The sequence below is a fragment of the Mesoplodon densirostris genome, chromosome 5 (genome assembly GCF_025265405.1).
Source record: "Mesoplodon densirostris isolate mMesDen1 chromosome 5, mMesDen1 primary haplotype, whole genome shotgun sequence".
Lineage (NCBI taxonomy): Eukaryota > Metazoa > Chordata > Mammalia > Artiodactyla > Ziphiidae > Mesoplodon > Mesoplodon densirostris.
In genome coordinates, this window is record NC_082665.1 from 68,411,763 (window position 1) to 68,431,960 (window position 20,198).

Genomic DNA, 20,198 nt, shown 5'->3' on the forward strand with positions numbered 1-20,198 from the left:
TAGGCCCTTGGGATTCAGTGGTGAGCACAAGATCACCATCTTCGTAGAGCTTATGGAGTGAAATTGACAGTGAAATATTCACAAATACAGTTAGGAATAATAATATATAGTATGAAGGAAAAGTACATCCATAACATACCATGGGAGGTTGCCAATGCTTGTTAGCCAGATGAAGAAAAGAAAGCAAATGTTGAAATTAAGAATCTACTACTATATCCCTCAACAACAAGCTGATTTATTGTTCATTTTACCTCAATATCTGTGTAAGCTGGGAAATTGTAGTCCAACCACCCTGGATTCGAGAACAATCTTGACTGAGGACCAAGAGGCAATACTGAATGAGATCATAACAATATATATCTTGTTTGACTTTCTTCAACTCTGAGCTTCCAAAAGGTGTGTTGTTTATTATTTCTAAGGCAAAAGGAAATAAGATATACTTATTTTTGCTCAATAAATCCAAGAGCTATCCGTATTTTTATAGGTTGAATAATGACTAAAAATACATTAAAAAGGAAAAAGAAATCACTGCTTTATCACAGTGTTAAGATTTCACTGAACAAATTAAAAACAAACGCTAAAATTGTACCCATGATGGAATTTGTTTTGTTAACGTGTCAGCCGATCACAAAAAGATTTTCTTACCTTTTAACTTCAACAGTATAACAGGGACATTCTGCTCAGGACTTATTGCAACTTCAGCAGCTAGAGATAAGATCCTTGGGTCTGTACCCATTGGCTTCATTTCTCATACCACCTATATTTGACAGAATCAGAAAAATAAAGGTCAACAGCCTAAAACATTCACCCCCTAAATAATGTTTGAAATATAAGTGACAACAGCTTTGCTTGGTTCAAGAAGTGAAGGGTAGATTTTTCTCATTTCTTCCTTATAGGGAGAAACTGTTTTTTCCAACTAGTGTACCTCTAAAAGAGCTAAAGACCCTTACACCTACTGTAACAGCTACACTAGGTACTGTTTATTGTGCACTCTCTAAGAGTCAGAAACTGTGCTTGGTGCTTCACATTCACTCTCTCTAATCTGCACAACAATCCTAGGTTAGGAGTTAATTTTCTTTCATCATAAAAGAGAAACTGAGTGTGCAGAAATGAGCTAATACAGGGCTAAGACTGATATCTTTTTTAAAGGTCTCCTTACAAGGTTGGCCCTTGCCTGGTGTCTAGGAACTCGGATTTCAGGAGGGTTTCCACCAGCTTCCTAATATGACTGGCTCACTGGGCCTAAACTGTTTGTAAAAACAATGCAGTTTATGTTGAACACCTGCTTTCCTTCCTGAAGTCTGGAATTCTGATATGTGGTAGCACAGGATGCCTACATGACCATCTCCAATAAAGACTCTTGTCACTGAGTCTCTAGTGAGTGTCCCTGGTAAACAACACTTCAGCATGTTACTACAACTCACTGAAGGAGGAATTAAGCATGTCCTATGTGACTCCGCTGGGAGAGGACTCTTGGAAGTTTGCACCTGTTCTCCTCTGAATTTCACCTCATGTGCCTTCTCCCTTTGACGATTTTCCTTTGTATCCTTTTAGTGTAGTTAATCATAGCTATGATTATGATTATATCCTGAGAACTATGAGCCCTCCTAGCAAATTACTAAACCTGGAGTTGGTCCTGGGGATTCCCAACACACAATTCAGAAACGTTATTATAAGATAACCAAAGCTTGTTTATAAATAGCATAGTGAATAAATCAATTATCTTTAAAAAAATCCATATCCCAATTCAATTTGTTGCTAAAACTTTTCTTTAAAAAATTTAAAGAAAGGGGGCTTCCCTGGTGGCACAGTGGTTGAGAATCTGCCTGCCGATGCAGGGGACACGGGTTCGAGCCCTGATCTGGGAAGATCCCACATGCCACAGAGCAACTGGGCCTGTGAGCCACAGCTACTGAGCCTGCGCGTCTGGAGCCTGTGCTCCGCAACAAGAGAGGCGACGACAGTGAGAGGCCAGCACACCGCGATGAAGAGTGGCCCCCACTCGCCGCAACTAGAGAAAGCCCTCGCACAGAAATGAAGACCCAACACAGCCAAATAAATAAATAAATTTATTAAAAAAAATTTAAAGAAAATTAAATTCTTTTAAGGCATTCAAAGCTCAAAGATACCATTTTATAAAAAGTATAATCTTAACTTATTTATAATTAATAAATACTAACATATATTAAGTGCTTACTATGAATTAAGCACTGTGCTAAGTGCTTTCATATGCATTACCTCATTTAATCCTCACAACAGGACTATGAGGTAGTGCCTTTAATCACCTACATTTTACAGATTTAAAAAAAGTAAAGTTTGAAGAAGTTAAGAAACTTGTCATGGTTCCACCAGCATGTGGTGGAGTCAGTATTCAAATCCAGATCAGTATGAATCCAATTTCCATTACAATGTTCATTATATTCCTTCCCACATAGAAGAGTAAAGAAACACAAAACATATTCCCAAATAACCTACTTCTCACTTTTTAAGCTATTATTTATTCTTCATAACTGGCACCACAGTTCACCCTTTATATTAAAGAGTTGGGGACTTCCCTGGTGGTCCAGTGGTAAAGAATCCACCTTCCGATGCAGGGGATGAGGGTTCAATCCCTGGTTGGGGAACTAATATCCCACATGCCGCGGGGCAACTAAACCCTCACACCACAACTACTGCGCCCACACGCCTCAACTAGAGAGCCCGCGTGCCGCAAACTACAGAGCCCACATGCTCTGGAGCCCACGCCACAACAAGAGAGAAAATGTGCAGGCTATGACTAGAGAGAAGCCCGCATGCCGCCATGAAGAGCTCCCGTGCCGCAACAAAAGATCCCACATGTTGCAACTAAGACTCGATGCAGCCAAAAATAAGATAAATAAATAAATAAAACAAATATTTTTTTTAAAAAGAGTTGGCCATAATACAGGATCCAAAAATCATTCCTTTTTAGGTAAAATACAGATCATTAAAAAACAAGTTTTCTGGAAACATTTTTAAAGAAAGCCCAGCACAACTCTTGGCACATAAACTTTCTAGGAGAGTGGATATAGTTATCTCATTCTTTCCAATGGCTGCACTATGCTATGCTTCCTTTGTAAGAGTGTATCAAAATATATTTAAACATCTCCTCTACTGGAAGTCATTCAGAGTGTATGCTAGTACAAGCAATGCTGCAATGAATATCGAAGTATATGTCTTAGGTACTCATCATAGTACTCTGTGGGATGAATTTTTCCCTTGCAGTCAGATGGCTGGGTGGCAGGACACATATTTTAAAATTTTTGATTAGATACCAAATTTTTCTCCAAAATGGGTGTTCCAACTTATACTTCCACCAACAATGTATGAGGGTACTCATTTTACTATACTTTCAATAGTACCTAATGTTATATTTTACATTTTTGTCAATCCACTAGGTGAAAAATGGTATCATCTTGTTTTGGATTTTTTTTTTTTTTTTTTTTTTTTTTTTTTTTTTGCTGTACGCGGGCCTCTCACTGTTGTGGCCTCTCCCATTGTGGAGCACAGGCTCCGGACGCACAGGCTCAGCGGCCACAGCTCACGGGCCCAGCCACTCCGCGGCATGTGGGATCTTCCCGGACCAGGGCACGAACCCGCGTCCCCTGCATCGGCAGGCGGACCCTCAACCACTGCGCCACCAGGGAAGCCCGATCATCTTGTTTTAATTTCTATTTCTTTGATTATTAGGGAGGTTCAGCACGTTTCATGTTCACTGGCCATTTATTCTTTTATATATTTTCTCTTCACATCCCTCAACAATTTTTCTATTGGCTTGTCTTATTCTTTTGTAGAAGCTTTAAGTTTTTCGTACATGGATATACACCCTTTATCTTTAACATTGGCTATAAACACTTTATCCTCATCTGTTGTTTCTTTTTTAAAGCTTGATTATGGTTTTACCGTAGTTTTACAATTCTTATGCAGTCAAGTATAACAATCTTCCCTCTATAACTTCTGCCTTTGGTGTCATGCTTAGAAAGGTCCTCCCTACCCTAAGAGTTAAAATATAATCTAATTTTTTCTACTGTTTTTATTATTTTGTTTTACTTATATCTTCATAGACATACAACTTTATTTATATCTTCAATACAAATGTAAGTTATTTTTGTGAGTGGTTTAAGATAGGAAGCTATAACGTTAGATGAGGTTACAGATTGGTGAAAAAAGAACAAATGCACATAGCTATCATATATTTGAGATAATTTATCATGAATGGATACAAGAGAAGCAATCTGAAATGTCACTTGGGTATATTTTTAGATTCTATTTAGTTCATCAGTCTATTTGTTTCTTCCTGGGCTAGTACAACATATTTCATTTGGATGTATGTTTAGAGAAAATTCACATTAGAAGGTAAGCTTCACAAGGGCAAAACTCATACCATTCTTGGTGGCTGCCTTCTTACCTCTTTGGTTCACTGTTATATTCCCAGAGGCTAGACTAACACTTGGCATGTGGTAGGTACTTAGTATTTATATATGTTGAAACAATGAACAAATGCACAAACTTTGGGTATTCCAAAACCTCAATTTCTTGATGCTCTGTTTTTCTCCTGGTTATAAATGGAAACCTCAGACTTCTGGTTGAATGCCTTTTTAAAGTAAAATAGATTTACAACACTGTTCTTGCCCTCTGGCTAATATAATAAAACATCACTAAAACATCATCACCACCACCAAACATGCGTAGGGCTCTATGATAGACCCAAGGTTCACATAGATTTTATATAGGACAGACTTCCTGCTCACATTCTGGTTAGGAAAGAAAAGTATACACACAGACCCATATACACACATATGTAAGATACGTTACATGCCAAATAGGTGACACAGATGATAAGAATAAAGACCACAGAGTCAGAGGACAGGGTTTCCATGAACAAGCTTTCTTACCTGTAAACAAAATAATAATTCCTACCTCCTAGAGTAATTCAAGGCTTAGAAAAGAAGGCAACCGCCAAAGATGGCCCTAAAATGTTGCATGACAGTAAAGTCTCAAAAATAATAACCATTCAGAGAGCTTTTACTTTATCCCATGAATTGTTTTAAATGCTTTCTTGTACTAATTTAATCCTCTCAACAACTGTAAGGTGTAAGTACTATTACTTTTTCCTCCCATTTTAATGATGAGCATCCTTAACTTTGTTTTGCACAAAGTCATACTGTACAGAGGGAAGCTGGGGTTCAAACCCAAAGATTCTGGCTTTAGAACCCGAGCGCTTAACTACCACAGGGAACAGTCTTAGTACGCCTTAAAAGAGTAGAATTTGGACAAGCAGATAGGCTGCGAGAGACACATTCATCTACCTGCCTGGAACAATAAATTACAAACCTGGCGAAGGTAGCAGTTAAGTAAGAATGTTTTCTGATTACGTAATTACCCTGAAAATCCACCACTGTTATGGCAACCATTTGTAAACCTTCTCTTGGATGTTTCTCTAATACAGCACTTCTCTCATCTTTACCCTTAAACTCACGAACTTTTGACAGGAAAAATGAAAAAAAAGACAATTATTTTTCAATTATTAATGCTATTACCCTGCTGCCAGAGCACAAGGTCTGGCCTTGGTCTTTTGGGAATTCGGTCTTCAGGGCCGTGTACCGCCGCCACAGGTCACTGTGAAGAAGATAAAGAAGGTAACCCAATGCAATCCAGCTGCAACTAATCCTAAATATCTGCAGTTCCAAACTCTGAAACTTTTTTACCCACCCCACTGCACCCCCCCTCCCTATATCCCAGTCCTTATACCACCAGGAACTTCCTCTGGAACATAAGGTCAAAAAACGATTGCTGAGGTAACGGCATCGCCTCCAGTCAGGCCCACCGGCCGTGTCTCTGAGGCCACGGGCGTCTCTACTTCGGATTCTAGAGCCGGCTTTCGTGCTACCAGGCCTTGGACAAGACACCAGGCCTAGTGCCCAGGCTCCGCCCCTCCCCCGCCTCAGTTTCCACACCAGATCTCCACAGAAAAGGCGTGGAGCAGGCCGATTCTCCTTTTACGAGCTCCTACAAGACGGGTCGCTTGGTCCAGAAGCCTGCGGTCCGGGCCTCCCGGTATCCCGCGGCGCCCTCCTTCCCCAGCCGCCCCGTTAGGTCGGCTACCTCATTCCTGCCTGCCGTTGCTCCGCCGAATAACCCCGCCCCCACCGCGCACCTCAGAAACGCGGCGTGCCGGGGTCTGCGTGCGTCGCAACGTGGGAAATGGAGCCTGGCTGCAGGACCAGGAGCCTCGGGGCCAAGGGGCGGGGCGCCACTCTCCAGGAAGCCAATCAGCACGCGAGAGGCCCGGTGGGACCGCGCTTGCCGGCCGCGGGGCGGAGGCTGTGGTGGCTGCGCTCGCGGCTGCCGAGCACTTCTTCTTCAGGCTGAGTTGGCTGAGGGTAGTGAGCGCCGGTGGCCAAGGCAGAGTCGGAGCCGGAGGAGAATGATGAATGGAACCGCGGGACCTTCCCATATTGGCAGTCGCGAGCGGGTTCTCAAGTTAGGGGAGAGTTTTGAGAAGCAGCCGCGCTGCGCCTTCCACACTGTGCGCTGTGAGTGAGGACGACCCCCGGGGAAAGTGGGGGGGAGCTCTGGGCATGGGGGTGCGGAAGCACAACTCTCTCCAAGTCGTGTTCGCACAGACCCCCCCCCCCCTTATTCTATGGGAGAATTGGGTGCCCAGCGGGACCCGCTGCCCTGTCCGGAGTGCTAGGGGGCCGGTGGAAGCAGCCTGGTCGAGCAGGTGTGGGTAATTCTAAGCAGAGAGATTTAGGTAAGACCAGCAGGTAGAAAGGGACGCTTTGTGGACGAGGTCTACAGGGGTGGCTGCGGGTGGAGTCAGACGTGACTGGCGGATCATGCAGAGGTGGAAAGGAAAGTACAGTTGACCCTTGAACAACGCAGGGGTTAGGGGCGTCGACCCCGCGCAGTGGAAAATCCACGGACTGCTATCTCTGCCTCAAAAACGAAGGAATCGATACATGACTCACCCAAGGTCCCGAAGTTGAAGCCGTTTGGGTAGAATCAGGACTCAAACTCTATAGTTTTTTTCATTCCACGTATTGTGATCTCTAATGGAACACAAACTTTTCCCCCACACTTCGTTAATTTAAAGATCTGTAAGATGAAAATACAGATACTCTATTTATTGGAAAAAATCCTCATGTAAGTGGACCAGTGCGGTGCAGACCCGTGTGTGTTATTCAAGGAACAGCTGTAATAAGGTGACACATGGAAGGGGGCAAAGGGAAATGGGAAGGGAAAATGCCTTTATGTTGGTAAGGAAACATTCTCTCCCTTCACTTCACTTTTGGTGTCTGCCTGATGAAAATGCCTTTAGGTTGGTAGGAAAACATTCTCTCCTTTCTTCACTTTTGGTGTCTGACTGATGAGGGTTCTTATTTACTGTGTTCCTGGAGAAAGATTCTGGACCATTCTAATAATCTGTATCTCTTTTGGACCCCTGATTTCATTCAGTCACTTATCAAATACTGATTATCACTGTACTGAAGGGTGTGTTATGAATTTATTAGAAAGATATTTACCCCCTGTGATTTCTCCTTTTGGTTTCCCTTTGTCCTCTGGAACTAGTTTTGATACATTTTTCTCTTTCATGTTATTGAGGTAGAAAATGGAACTCTTTTGCTTTAATAGTTGGATGGTGTAGATTCCAGGAAGGAAAATATAGTCTATTATGATTTGATATGTAAAACATTCATGTTTTGCATAATAGCCCTCATAGAATTATAGAGTGGGAAGCAAACTTTGAGATCATTGAATCATAACCTCTTATTTTTCTGTGGCCAAATTGTAAAGTAGGTATTTTTTCACTTCCTCTTTCTAGCCCTGCCCTTCCTTAGTGTCTCTTCATTCCACCCTTCTCAGTCATTCTGTCCTTAGACTGTTCAGAGATCTTTATGGTTTTTACTCTGAAGTGTTCCATGCTTCAATTAAAACTCACATTCTCCAAAAGTTTACTTAAGTTGTACACAATCTAATTACAGTAACTCACAGTAAAGGTATGAAGAACCAATAGGTTTAACTCTCCAAGGATATATTTACATTTTATGAAAGGATTTTATTAAGCAAAAATAATATCTGGTTGATAGAATAAATGGGGGCGATATTTGCAAACAGATCTTCAACACTGTCCCTTCTTTACCATACTTTGTGGTCCAAGACTTTGAAACAGCTAGTCCTGGCTGTGCAGTTTCTCTCCTTCTTCAGCCCCATTTTCCAGAAGTCTGATATAGTTCTTACCTGGTTTCTCCATGCCTTTCTCTCAAATAATAACTTCCCTCTCCTTTCCTCTTCTTTCTTAGGTATGCAGTAATCTTAGTATCAATTTTTTTAATGATAAGGTTTGAGATTACACGAATTTGCTCTAGAATCTATTTTCGTGTAACTTGGGTATATAGTCTCTTTTTAAGGGCATAAGCCCCAAATTAAGTGAATAAGAAATAGCCTTCGAAATGCACTTTGCAGGTGCTTCAAAGCCTTTTATTTATAAAAGTTCTCAAAATGCTGGAATCGTGTCTTCAGAATCAGAGTATCGGGTGATCCTGTTACAAGAATGAAAATAAACAAAACAACAATAATAATAACCACAAGAAACCCAAATGTTTGAATACACCTTTAGTCCTGTGGAAGACATCAGAAAGGTTTTCAGCCCTTAGTTTTATTCTTGTTGAAGCAGACAAAACCTTTCTAGATTTATTAAAAGAAAACCAATCATTATCCTTGAGGATAGGTTCATTTCCCATATGATTCTCATCCTTAAGGACTCAGAGTGAGGGATGGAAACTATAGACTTTCATACAGGCAGGTGGATATGATTTATTTTTTTTTAATTGTACATTTTTCTTTCTGAAAACCAAAAATGTTTAGTATTTTTAATTATCACTACTACATATAAAGGTATGGTTTTTCCTCAGGGAACTGAAGAAGAACTTTGTTTCTATTTTCAGAAAAATATACTCATGTTTAAGCTCTGTAATAAAGTAGAACAGAAATACACACAGATAATACATTAATTTCAACTTTTTATTAACTATAAAATAGACAATTCACTTTAAGTTGCTGAGCTCATCTTATCTATAGAATGAAGCAATAAATTCAGCCATTCTATCATTTTTATTAAAATTATGAACTGCCCTTAAATTGATAGTTATGTGAAAAATACAATATTTTCAATATCAGTTTTACATAATGCTTGAAGCTTTCATTCATTCACTAAATGTAAATATCTTTCTAAATCTTCTAAGTTTTTTTTAACAGGTAAGGCTGTAAAGATATATATTGAAAGTATCATGATAATTTGTAAGGATGGTTCAAATATATTTTAGCATGACATTTATTTATTTAAAAATTTTTAAATTGAAACATAGTTGGCATACAATATTATGTGAGTTTCAGGTTTCCTACATAATGATTTGACATTTGCATACATTATGAAATGATCACCAAGATAATTCTAGTAACCATCAGTCCCCATACAAAGTTATTACAATATTATTGACCATGTTCCTTATGCTGTATATTATATCCCCATGACTTGTTTCTTATGTAACTGGAGGCTTGTACCTCTTAATCCCCTTCAGGGTGGACCTAATTTATAACAAACAAATCAATGTTACCTGGGAGAAAGTAGTATTCTATCTTTATGTACTTGGGTAATTATGCCTATTCAGTATACTGAGGTTTTGGAAAAACCTGGATGTGAATTCTGACCTCCACCACCTATATATGTAATGTAACTTCGGGAATATTCTCGAAGCTTTCATTCTCAGTTTTCTTAAATGTAAAATGGTAATTATAATATCTACATTTCAGAGTTTCAGGATTAAGTAAGATAGTATAAACAACCTAGCACAGTTTTTGGTGCATGGCAGAGAATAAATAGTAGTCACCATTATTATTGAAGGGTTATATTCATGTGTGTATGCAGAGTGCCAATAAATGCACTTTACCTAGACTTTCAAAAAGCATTTATCAGGGCTTGGCAGTAAAACCTATCAAAAACATAGTCTGGCATGTGGTAGGGAAGACGTGGGATGTTCTGTAAATGATAAACTTAATGCTTAACAGCAGATGCTTCACTGAGTAGAAGAGTTTGAGCAATAGGACCCATTAGAATAAATTTTGGACTTGAGCTAGTACTAGTTTTACAATTTTTAACCAGATAAGGGAATAAAGATTGAAATGCCTAAGTTTGTAAATGACACCATTTTTTCCTGTCATGAAATGATGAACTCATGGACAGTGACTACAGGAAGATTGTCTGAGGCACCAAGTGGAGCCACTCCCAAAAAACTGGTTGTTAAGCTTTGGTATGAGCAAACATTAGAAAGTACACTAATGAAAAATAGGATTGAAATTATATTTACAATTAATGTTCTCTGATTAGTGTGGTATACTGGAAAGGGTATGGGTTTTGGAGTTAGTTGAATTAGTTCAGGTCCCAGGAAATAAATTTATGTTACTAATTGTGGACTCTTTTGTGAAGATATTGACACTGTGTGATGCTACAGCCAAAATAGTCAGAGAAGTGATCAATAATGATAGGAAAAGTGTTGAGAATAAAGCAGGAAATGTTTTTCCACTCTTTATGTAATATAAGTAATTGTATTGTAAACCTGAAGAAAATAACATAAATGAAGGAAATCCAGAGAAAATAAATAAACGATAAAATTAGTGGTGAGGCTTCCAAACCAAGAAGAACCGAAAGAAATAAACTATTTAGTCTGCAATCATTCCAACTTAGAACAGAATACATTTGACATTAGAAAACATGGAAAGCATGAACATGAGATTATTCAACAAATTCTGTAGTTCTACAGCTATATTTAACCCCTTGAATCTCAAAATTTGTATACTTAAAAAGAAATTTCTTGTATGAAGGTAAATAAAAGACAACACTACTTAATATAACAAGTAATAAAATGTGGAATTTATTCTAATAATAATAATTAGAAATATAAATAGGTTCAGAATAGTTTTGATGGACTTACTGGTTATAAATTCCAGCTTATTAAGCAAAGCTACAGATATTTTGAGTACATTTCTATCTGTTATTGGTATCTCATATACTATAGGCATTTATGCATAGGCTTCAAGGGCTTGTGAATCCCTTGAAATTATATAGTATTTGATATGTATGTTCATATATGCATATTTTAAGCATGTTTTACTTTTCTAAAGTTAATTAATTAATTTTTGGCTGCATTGGGTCTTTGTTGCTGCATGCAGGCTTTTCTCTAGTTGCATCGAGTGGGGGTTACTCTTCATTGCAGTGCGCGGGCTTCTCATTGTGGTGGCTTCACTTCCCTTGTTGTGGAGTATGGGCTCTAGGTGCACGGGCTTCAGTAGTTGTGGCACACGGGCTCAGTAGTTGTGGCTCGTGAGCTGTAGAGTGCAGGCTCAGTAGTTGTGGCGCACGGGCTTAGTTGTTCCGTGGCATGTGGAATCTTCCTGGACCAGGACTTGAACCCGTGTCCCCTGCATTGGCAGGCGGATTCTTAACCACTGCGCCACCAGGGAAGTCCCCATGTATGCATTTTTATGCAGAGAGGATCTGTAGCTGGTCTATAATTTTCATCAGATTCCAATAGGGACTTATGACTGTCCCTCATCTCCTAACACCACCCCTCCAGACACATGCATATATAAAAGTTCGGAACTGTGGATCTAAGGCAAAGAGGCTATATAATATGGGATGGGTAGAGTGTGTGGCTTGTGTTCCTAGCTTATCTTTTACTGGCTTCATTACTTTAGAGGAGTTCACCATCAGTAAAATATGGGTGAGAATATTCAATTCAGAGAGTTGTTGTGAAGATCAAAAGTAATGATATATTATAAAGAAAAAGAATCTGTTTTTAAACACTGAAACAGAGGTTATAGATTTACAGCCTATCAGCTGATTTTGACTTTAGAGATGCTGTTTTTGACCCACACAGTTGTTGTTTTAACATGATTTGGTTGTAAATACCTAAAAATCAAGATCTTTTATACAAAAATCTGGATTACCAGCCTCTATTTTTAAAAAATCAGAAGATAACCTGGCAAGAGCAAAGGAATTCTGTATCAGAATTATTATCAGTCATTGATGTATATATATATATTTTTTGAATTTTTGAATTTTATTTTATTAATTTTTTATACAGCAGGTTATTAGTCATTGACATATATTGATGTGAATTATTTTTAAGTGACTTTCATATCTTAGAGGTTTTTAAGCTTGCTCAGTATGTGAAATATCTTAGCACCCTGTGTGCCCTCTAGGTGATATATTTTAATGACATCATTTGAATTATGATCTAATTCAAAATGAAAACTTATTTTAATTTTTATGAAGTGGCAGATTTGGTTAAATTTACACATCTTTTAGTGGTGTATGTATCCATGAAAAACTCAAGCTGTTAAACTGAATAAGCTTTCTTTAAATTTCCCCATGAATGTGTGTTTGCTGTGTTTTCATTCATTTTGTATTCTGCTAGGACAGCAGACAAGTGGTAGTAGGAGCCCAAGGTAGTTTAAGAAAAATTTAGGGGAGAAAAGAAACTGAAAATTGAAGATGTTCTACTGATATTGGTTTTTAGCAAATTGTCAAGATACTGACATTATTTCGTTTTTAGCAGTGGAACATCGTAATCTAGTTCATCTTGATCTAAACAGGATCCCAAGGGATCATGAAGTGAGGAATACTGTTTTAGAGTGTAGCTATTTCTTTTTTTCTCAGAATTATACATACACAAATAATCTGGATTGTATTTTGTTTGTTTGCAATATTAAGACTCTTCTAAGCCATTTTAATTACTGGCTGTTGAAAAATGCTTTATCACTCTGAAACATGCTCATATTTTTGATACCCAGGTATTCAGGTATTCTTCCATCTTATAAAAACCAGTATCTATATCTATTTTTAGATGACTTCAAACCTGCTTCTATTGACACTTCTTGTGAAGGAGAGCTTGAAGTCGGCAAAGGTGAACAGGTGACAATTACTCTACCAAATATAGAAGTGAGTATTTCCATATATTTAAACTAAATAGATGTTTTTACAGGATTTCCACTAAATTTAAATGAAAATAATTGTACAGTTCATGTAGTGGTAGTCAGTTAAAGAAATTAATAAATATAGCAAAGCAAAAAAATCATATTTTAAACTATCTTAAGTAAAACAATCTTAAACTCTTAAAATTTACTTTGTAAGTTTCAAGAACTATCGTATTAAATGATTTGAAACAGTTGGAGGTCTAAACAGATATTTATTAAATCACTATTATGAGCCGGATTTTGTTCTCCAAACTAGAAATAATAACATATGCCCTGCCATCTAGTCCTAATCTGTTATAGCAGACAGACATATAAACATCTATCTCGTGCTATAGATTAGAACAGAGACAAAATTCTGTTTAAGCACATAAGTGGAATTAGATCAGCCTGGTGGAATCTTGAAAGGCTTCACAAAGCATATGCTATGTGGGCTGAGACATAAAGGACAAGTGGAATTTCATCCATTATAAGAGTAGAATACTCTAGGCAAAAGGAACAGTATGTGAAAGGCTCCAAATGGAGAAAGGACAAGTGGAATAAATGAATGAATGTAGTAAATTACAGAATAATGAAAAATGATTGATAGGAGTAGAGACTGGAAAGGTAGATTGGGAGCAGATTATAAAGAATCTTTTATGTTGTAATGTGGAATTTGGAGATTATGCCATAGGTATTAGAGAACCATTAGAGGTTTTTAAGCAGAGAGCTAACGTGATTAGATTTGTGCTTTCGGAGTGATTTTAACAATGACTTTGGGAATGGATTGGAAAAGAAAGAGACTAGGTCAGGGAGGCCTTTACCAAAATTTTGCCCATTTCAAAAATTTTCAGATATATCAAAGTAATGCTATTAAATACTGTTTACATAAATATGCAAGTTCTTTGTTGTATGCTCTAGTTTTCTCAGTCCTTGAGTTAGAAATTTCTTAGCATTCAACTTAAGTTTCTTTTTCCTTTTATACTGACTTGATCTATTCTCAAAGAAAACCAAGACTAACTTTATACTCTAACATAGAAAACACTGGACTTTCTGAGATTTTTTCACGTTGTTTTAACTTTTGTAATAGGAATAGTTTTATGCTAGTTCATCCACATTCTCTTGTATACATTTATGAGATGGCTTGTCCTGGTTAGAGGTATAGCAAGCAAGCTCTCTATCCTCTATCTAGCCTTCCATCTGTTTCTTTTTGTCTGTCAACACTATATATGAGACCCCACCTTTATGTCAGACTATATGAGTTGCTGCCTCTGAAGGTTTCCCTAATGTTAATGAAATTTGTGGGCTCATTTTATTGTATATTTCTCATTTGCTCCCTTAGAAATTGAAGAAAATGAAAAATCAACTCAGTCTGAGACATTGTAAATAAGTAAGCCTTTGTATTACTCTGTTATTAAAAAGTGTTCAGATTATGGTGTCTCTAAAATAGTTTGGATATTAAGTACCCAGTAATCTAAGGCTTTTTTTGCTTTATGAGGTTTATTAAAGAAAAGCCCAAATCATTCACTTAATCTTAAAAGTTATTGAAAAGCCTCAGGTGGATAAGAGGCACTACCTGTTATCCTGGTCTCAGATTATAGGATTATTGATCAGTAATGATGGTTTGCAGAACTTTAGATGAGTTCTTCTTTGCCACGTAGCATATTATTTTCTCAAATTGCAATCCTCCCATCCTCATCCCTTGCATTGTCTTTCTACTCCAAGCAGATGGGGATTTTTACATTTATTAATAAACCTTTTTCATTCACACATAATCCTGCCTTAATCAAGAGTTACCATCTACCATGTGTTCAATTTTGGTCTCAGTTGAAAATACTTCTTGAAGGAATGACAACTATAGGAGGAAAATTTCGAGCTTCAAATTGTAAACTTATGAAATAGCAGAGAAATCATTTGGGAAAAAGTAGTTCCCTCCCCACCTCAGCCCACCAGAGATATGTCCAAAATGACTATGCCTCAATATTTTTGTGTGTATATGTGTGCATGAGAAAGGGAGATGGATGGACAGACAGACCATATATGCCTATACTTTCTGTGTGGTAAGTCCTTTGCTAGGTAGCTGTTAAGAATACAGAGGTAGGAGGGCTTCCCTGGTGGCACAGTGGTTGAGAGTCCGCCTGCCGATGCAGGGGACACGGGTTCGTGCCCCGGTCCGGGAAAATCCCACATGCTGTGGAGCAGCTGGGCCCGTGAGCCATGGCTGCTGAGCCTGCGCGTCCGGAGCTTGTGCTCTGCAATGGGAGAGGCCACAACAGTAAGAGGCCTGTGTACCGCAAAAAAAAAAAAAAAAAAAAAAAAAAAGAATACAGAGGTAGGGACTACCCTGGCGGTCCAGTGGTTAAAACTCCACACTTCCACTGCAGAGGACACGGGTTCGATCCCTGTTGGGGGAACTAAGATCCAGCATGCCACGTGGTGTGACCAAAAATAAAAATAAAAAAAGAAGACAGAGGTAGACTAGACGTGGTAGGTGTCCTAAAAAATATTATCATTTAATGAGGAAGATAGGAGATAATTGATTAAAATTTAGTAATGTAAGGACTATCATAAAGGTATACACAGAATATTATGGGAGGCGATTCAGCCTGGGGAGGGAGAGGAGACATCAGGATATGCTGTCTTGAAGATGAGTTGAAATTATCCAGGTGAAGGAAAGAGGGAAGGACCTCTTAGAGAAAAGAAAGACGTGGGCTAAGACAAAGCAACAAAAGTCTGTTACATTTGAAGAACTATATATAAGCCACTATGGCTAGGTAAGAAAGGGTGCATATGGGGACATAGTCGGAAATGGTATTTAGGAATCAGATAAAGAAGGGTCTAATGTGTAATGTAAAAGAATTTGAATTTTATCCTTTGAATCTTTCAGATAGCTGGAATGGAAGAGAATTGTTAAAATTACCACTTGCTAAGAGCAGATTTTTTTTTTTTTTTCCTGCTGGGCCTACAATCCTTAAACAATTGTGAATAAGAATAGAAATTATATTCTCAAATTTTGTGGGTTTTTCTCCCTTCATTAAAGAACTTCTTCAAATAAGTAGGAGGTTTATGTTTCTTCACAGTTCTTAATTTTGTGGGTATTTTGTGGAAATGTAATGATTATTAGTTTGAGGCATTTAGATTCTCCTATTTTCTTTATCAACTTGCTTTCATCATCTTGGTGAAAATGGCTAGAAGCTTGGAGGCATTCCATAAAATAGAATTTTTATTATTATACTTTTAAGAGTACCTTCAGGTTCTGGTGGTTCTTCGATAGGGTAGATTTTCTAATTCTCATTCCTCTAGGTTTTCTTTGGTAGTATCAAATAGAAGAAATTAATAAAAATGAGGACTGTTAAGGGGGTTAATATTGGGCATTTACAAATCTCTCTTTTCTGTAAACAATTCTCTATGGTTGACTGCTATAAAATTTCAAAATGTTGAATATTGAAAGGAAAAGATTTACTTGTCTGTTATGATTTGTCATTGGTGTTGTCCAGTTTGGCATATTTTTAGTGCTATCTTGTGAGGTACTTTTGTGGGCTTTGATGAAATAGCCCACAGGAAACTTCCAGCTACTCTTCCTATTATGCAATGTGTGCATCTCTAGTGGTTGCTCAACAACTTTAGCCCACAAACCCTGGACTTGTGAGACTTCCATATGTCTGATGGCTACTATGCCACTCTAGATGATCCTGTTGGTCAAAATCCCTTCCAAGATGAACCTATTCTGATTCTTTCCATTGAGTTTACTTAGCTTACATGGGAAAATAGCCTACCATGTTCTTGGGACTTCAGCTTATTTTAGGACTTGACTCCTATTTTAATGTCTTATTACAGTTATACTTCTAAATGAATCATATTTTTATCATTGTATAATAAACCTTTTTTACCCTGTTTCTGTGATTTTAAGCTTAAATACCACCTTGTTTAATATTAATATTGCCACCTTTGCTTTCTTCTTGTTTGCATGTTCATGGAATCTTAGTGTCTCTTACTTTTATTTAGTTTACATTTTAAGTATATCTTTTGTTAACAGAATATTCTGTGTTTCATTTTTAAACCCATTTTGACACTTTCTATTTTTATTAGGAGAATTCTATCCTCATTTAGTTCAAAGTTTTTATACTTGATTTTTATTTCTATCATCTTATAGTATGTGTATTAGTTATTTTAATTTGTTTTCTTTTTTCTGTTCTTTATTAGTTTCGTCAAGCGTCTCCTTTCTTTTTCTTTTTCTTTGTTTTCCCTCATGTTACTTTGGGAGTACTATTGTACTCTTCCATTCCATTACTGATTACTTTCCTTTCCTGGTATTCATAATCAGGCATGATCAGATTTGCCTGCTAGCAGATGGGAAATAAAACTAGAAGGAGAGCAGGGAGGAGGATAACAGTAATCTAGGTGAGCTGATGATTGGGTTCTGAAGTTGGGTTATAGCAGTAAACATGGAGGTGGTAGGATGTGTTCCATAGTTATTCAGAGGCAAAGAGAGTTCATATGCTTCGGAGTTTCCTGGTACCTTAATAGTTTAATACCCCTTTCTTGGAATATGAAATAAGAGGTCAGAAATTGAAGTTTAAAATAAGAATGGTGCTCAATTTAACGAGAAAAAAGTTTAATTTAAAAAACTTGTTCAGAGTATAGAAGGCAGGTACAGGGATTGTGAAAGGCTTATTTAACTTGTTATTTATGGTAAAAATGTTCATATTGTTCACATTCAACATTCATTGAGTATCTGTGAAGAGCTTGGTACTTCAGGTGCTAGGAGCAATAAAAAATTTCTAATCCAGTCCTCCTCCTTCAGAAACTCAGAGTACAATAATGTATTTTAAAATGTTTTTTATTCTAAGTAAGAATACAAGTATTTTTCTTTTTTTTTTTTTTTTTTTTTTTTGCGGTACGCGGGCCTCTCACTGTTGTGGCCTCTCCCGTTGCAGAGCACAGGCTCTGGATGCGCAGGCTCAGCGGCCGTGGCTCACGGGCCCAGCTGCCCCGCGGCATGTGGGATCTTCCCGGACCGGGGCACAAACCCGTGTCCCCTGCATCGGCAGGCGGACTCCCAACCACTGCGCCACCAGGGAAGCCCCAGAATACAAGTATTTTTTTTTTTTTTTTTCTTTTTTTTGCGGTATGCGGGCCTCTCACTGTTGTGGCCTCTCCCGTTGCGGAGCACAGGCTCCGGATGCGCAGGCCCAGCGGCCATGGCTCACGGGCCCAGCCGCTCCGCGGCATATGGGATCCTCCCAGACTGGGGCACGAACCCGTATCCCCTGCATCGGCAGGCGGACTCTTAACCACTGCGCCACCAGGGAGGCCCACAAGTATTTTTTAAGAAGAATATATTACATGACTCTCTTAAATGTAATTTGGAGCCCTTGGGTTGCTATTCTGGGGTATCTTACTCACTTGTTTTTAGTCAAGATGTTTGAAAAATATACTTATCAGCCAAGTAGGCCCAACTTAGTTTTGTCATGATCATGCTTCTGGCTCTCTACCTTACCAGGGCTTCCACTAAGTGCTCCGCATCTCACTCTTCTAGGGCCACTCCAGATATGTCCTTATCTATGTGCTATGCATGCTTGACTTCTGTAGATCATTTTTGTTTTAGAAAAACTTGTTCCTTACTTTTGGTTTCATAGTTTTCTCTCCCAACCTCTCAAAGGTCTCTAACCTACCCCTTTTTTATGGCATCCTCAATTACCAAATTTATCTCATACTCCTCTGGTAATGTGTTAAGCCTCTAATGATTGTTAACTTTTAAAATATGATATCTCCTGGGACTTCTCTGGTGGTCCAGTGGTTAAGACTCTGTGCTTCCAATGTAGGGGGCCTGGGTTCGATCCCTGGTCAGGGAACTAGATCCCACATGCCACAACTAACAGCCTGCACGCCTCAACTAAAAGATCCCGCATGCCGCAAAGAAGATCCCACATGTGGCAACGAAGATCCCAAGTGCCACAACTAAGACCCGGCGCAGCTAAATAAATAAATATTAAAAAAAATATATAATAGGCCCTTTAGTCTTTTTTAGAAGTCACCTTTTTCTAACCTGATCTAACATTACTATTGTATTTGGCAAAATTATTATAATCAGTGCTTTAAAATTTTAATGTACCTTTATAAAGTTCAAAACCAAGCAATTATAGCAATATATTATTTAGGGATACATATACATGGGATAAAATAAGAGAATGAGAAACATAAAATTCCTTCAGGGTTGAGGGAGGCAGGGACAAAGGATAGCAGAGGAGTATAGGTAGATGTAGGTTATTAGTAATGACCAGGATTCTTTAACCTTTTATTATGGAAAATAGAATAGTATAATGAACTCCTATGTACTTACTGAGCTTCAACAATTATCAACATTTTGCTAACCTTTTTTTTTTTTTTTTTTTTTTTTGCGGTACGCGGGCCTCTCACTGTTGTGGCCTCTCCCGTTGCGGAGCACAGGCTCCAGACACGCAGGCTCAGCGGCCATGGCTCAAGGGCCCAGCCGCTCTGCGGCACGTGGGATCCTTCCGGACCCGGGCACAAACCCGTGTCCCCTGCATTGGCAGGCGGACTCTCAACCACTGTGCCACCAGGGAAGCCCGCTAATCTTTTTTTAATAGAGCTTCCTACTTTTTTCCTGGCATATTTTAAAGCAATCGCAGACATTCACAAATGTTTATGTATGCATCTCTAACTGATAAGGATATTTTAATTTTCACCTAAGTACCATGGTAACCCTGCTGTTATCACACATAGTAGAATTAATTGTAATACTTGGTCCATATTCATGTTTTCATGATGGTTTCAAAAATGTCTTTTTTCAGTTTTTCTCCCTAGGAATCCATATAAAATCCCTATATTGTATTTTTATTTATTTATTTTTACTGAGGTTAATTTACAAAGTTCTATTAGTTTCAAGTGTACAGCAAAATGATTCAGTTATACATATATATTCTTTTTCAGATTCTTTTCCATTCTAGATTATTATAAGATATTGAGTATAGTTCCCTGTGCTATACAGTAGTTCCTTGTTGTCTACCTATTTTATATTCCTATATTGTATTCTGATATTATGTTTCTTATCTCTTTTATTCTGTAAAACTCCCTCCCCCCCTTTTATGCCACCGGTTTGTTGGAGAAACCAGGTTAATTGTCCTAGAGAATATACCCACATT

General features: G+C 38.1%; 2 protein-coding genes across 8 annotated transcripts in view; one reads left to right on the forward strand and one right to left on the reverse strand.

The window, feature by feature from the left end:
- IQCB1 (IQ motif containing B1) overlaps positions 1-6,211 on the reverse strand; it is a 47,102-nt gene extending 40,891 nt beyond the window's left edge. For 4 of the 6 annotated variants that reach the window (XM_060099003.1, XM_060099002.1, XM_060098999.1 and 1 more), the window contains exons 1-4: positions 6,124-6,211; positions 5,559-5,637; positions 646-757; positions 252-414 (exon numbers count right to left, since the gene is read on the reverse strand). In XM_060099003.1, the coding sequence (XP_059954986.1) occupies positions 252-414; positions 646-745 (263 nt within the window). In that variant the 5' untranslated portion in view covers positions 746-757; positions 5,559-5,637; positions 6,124-6,211. The other 2 variants (XM_060099001.1, XM_060099000.1) reach the window with 2 other exon arrangements.
- The window catches only part of EAF2 (ELL associated factor 2), a 122,472-nt gene that overhangs the window by 58,734 nt on the left and 43,540 nt on the right, over positions 1-20,198 (forward strand). The window contains exons 1-2 of one of the 2 annotated variants that reach the window (XM_060099005.1): positions 6,336-6,554; positions 12,927-13,021. In XM_060099005.1, coding sequence (XP_059954988.1) covers positions 6,446-6,554; positions 12,927-13,021 — 204 coding nt within the window. In that variant the 5' untranslated portion in view covers positions 6,336-6,445. Of the gene's footprint in view, positions 1-6,335; positions 6,555-12,926; positions 13,022-20,198 lie in introns of those variants that run through there. The other variant, XM_060099006.1, reaches the window with a different exon arrangement.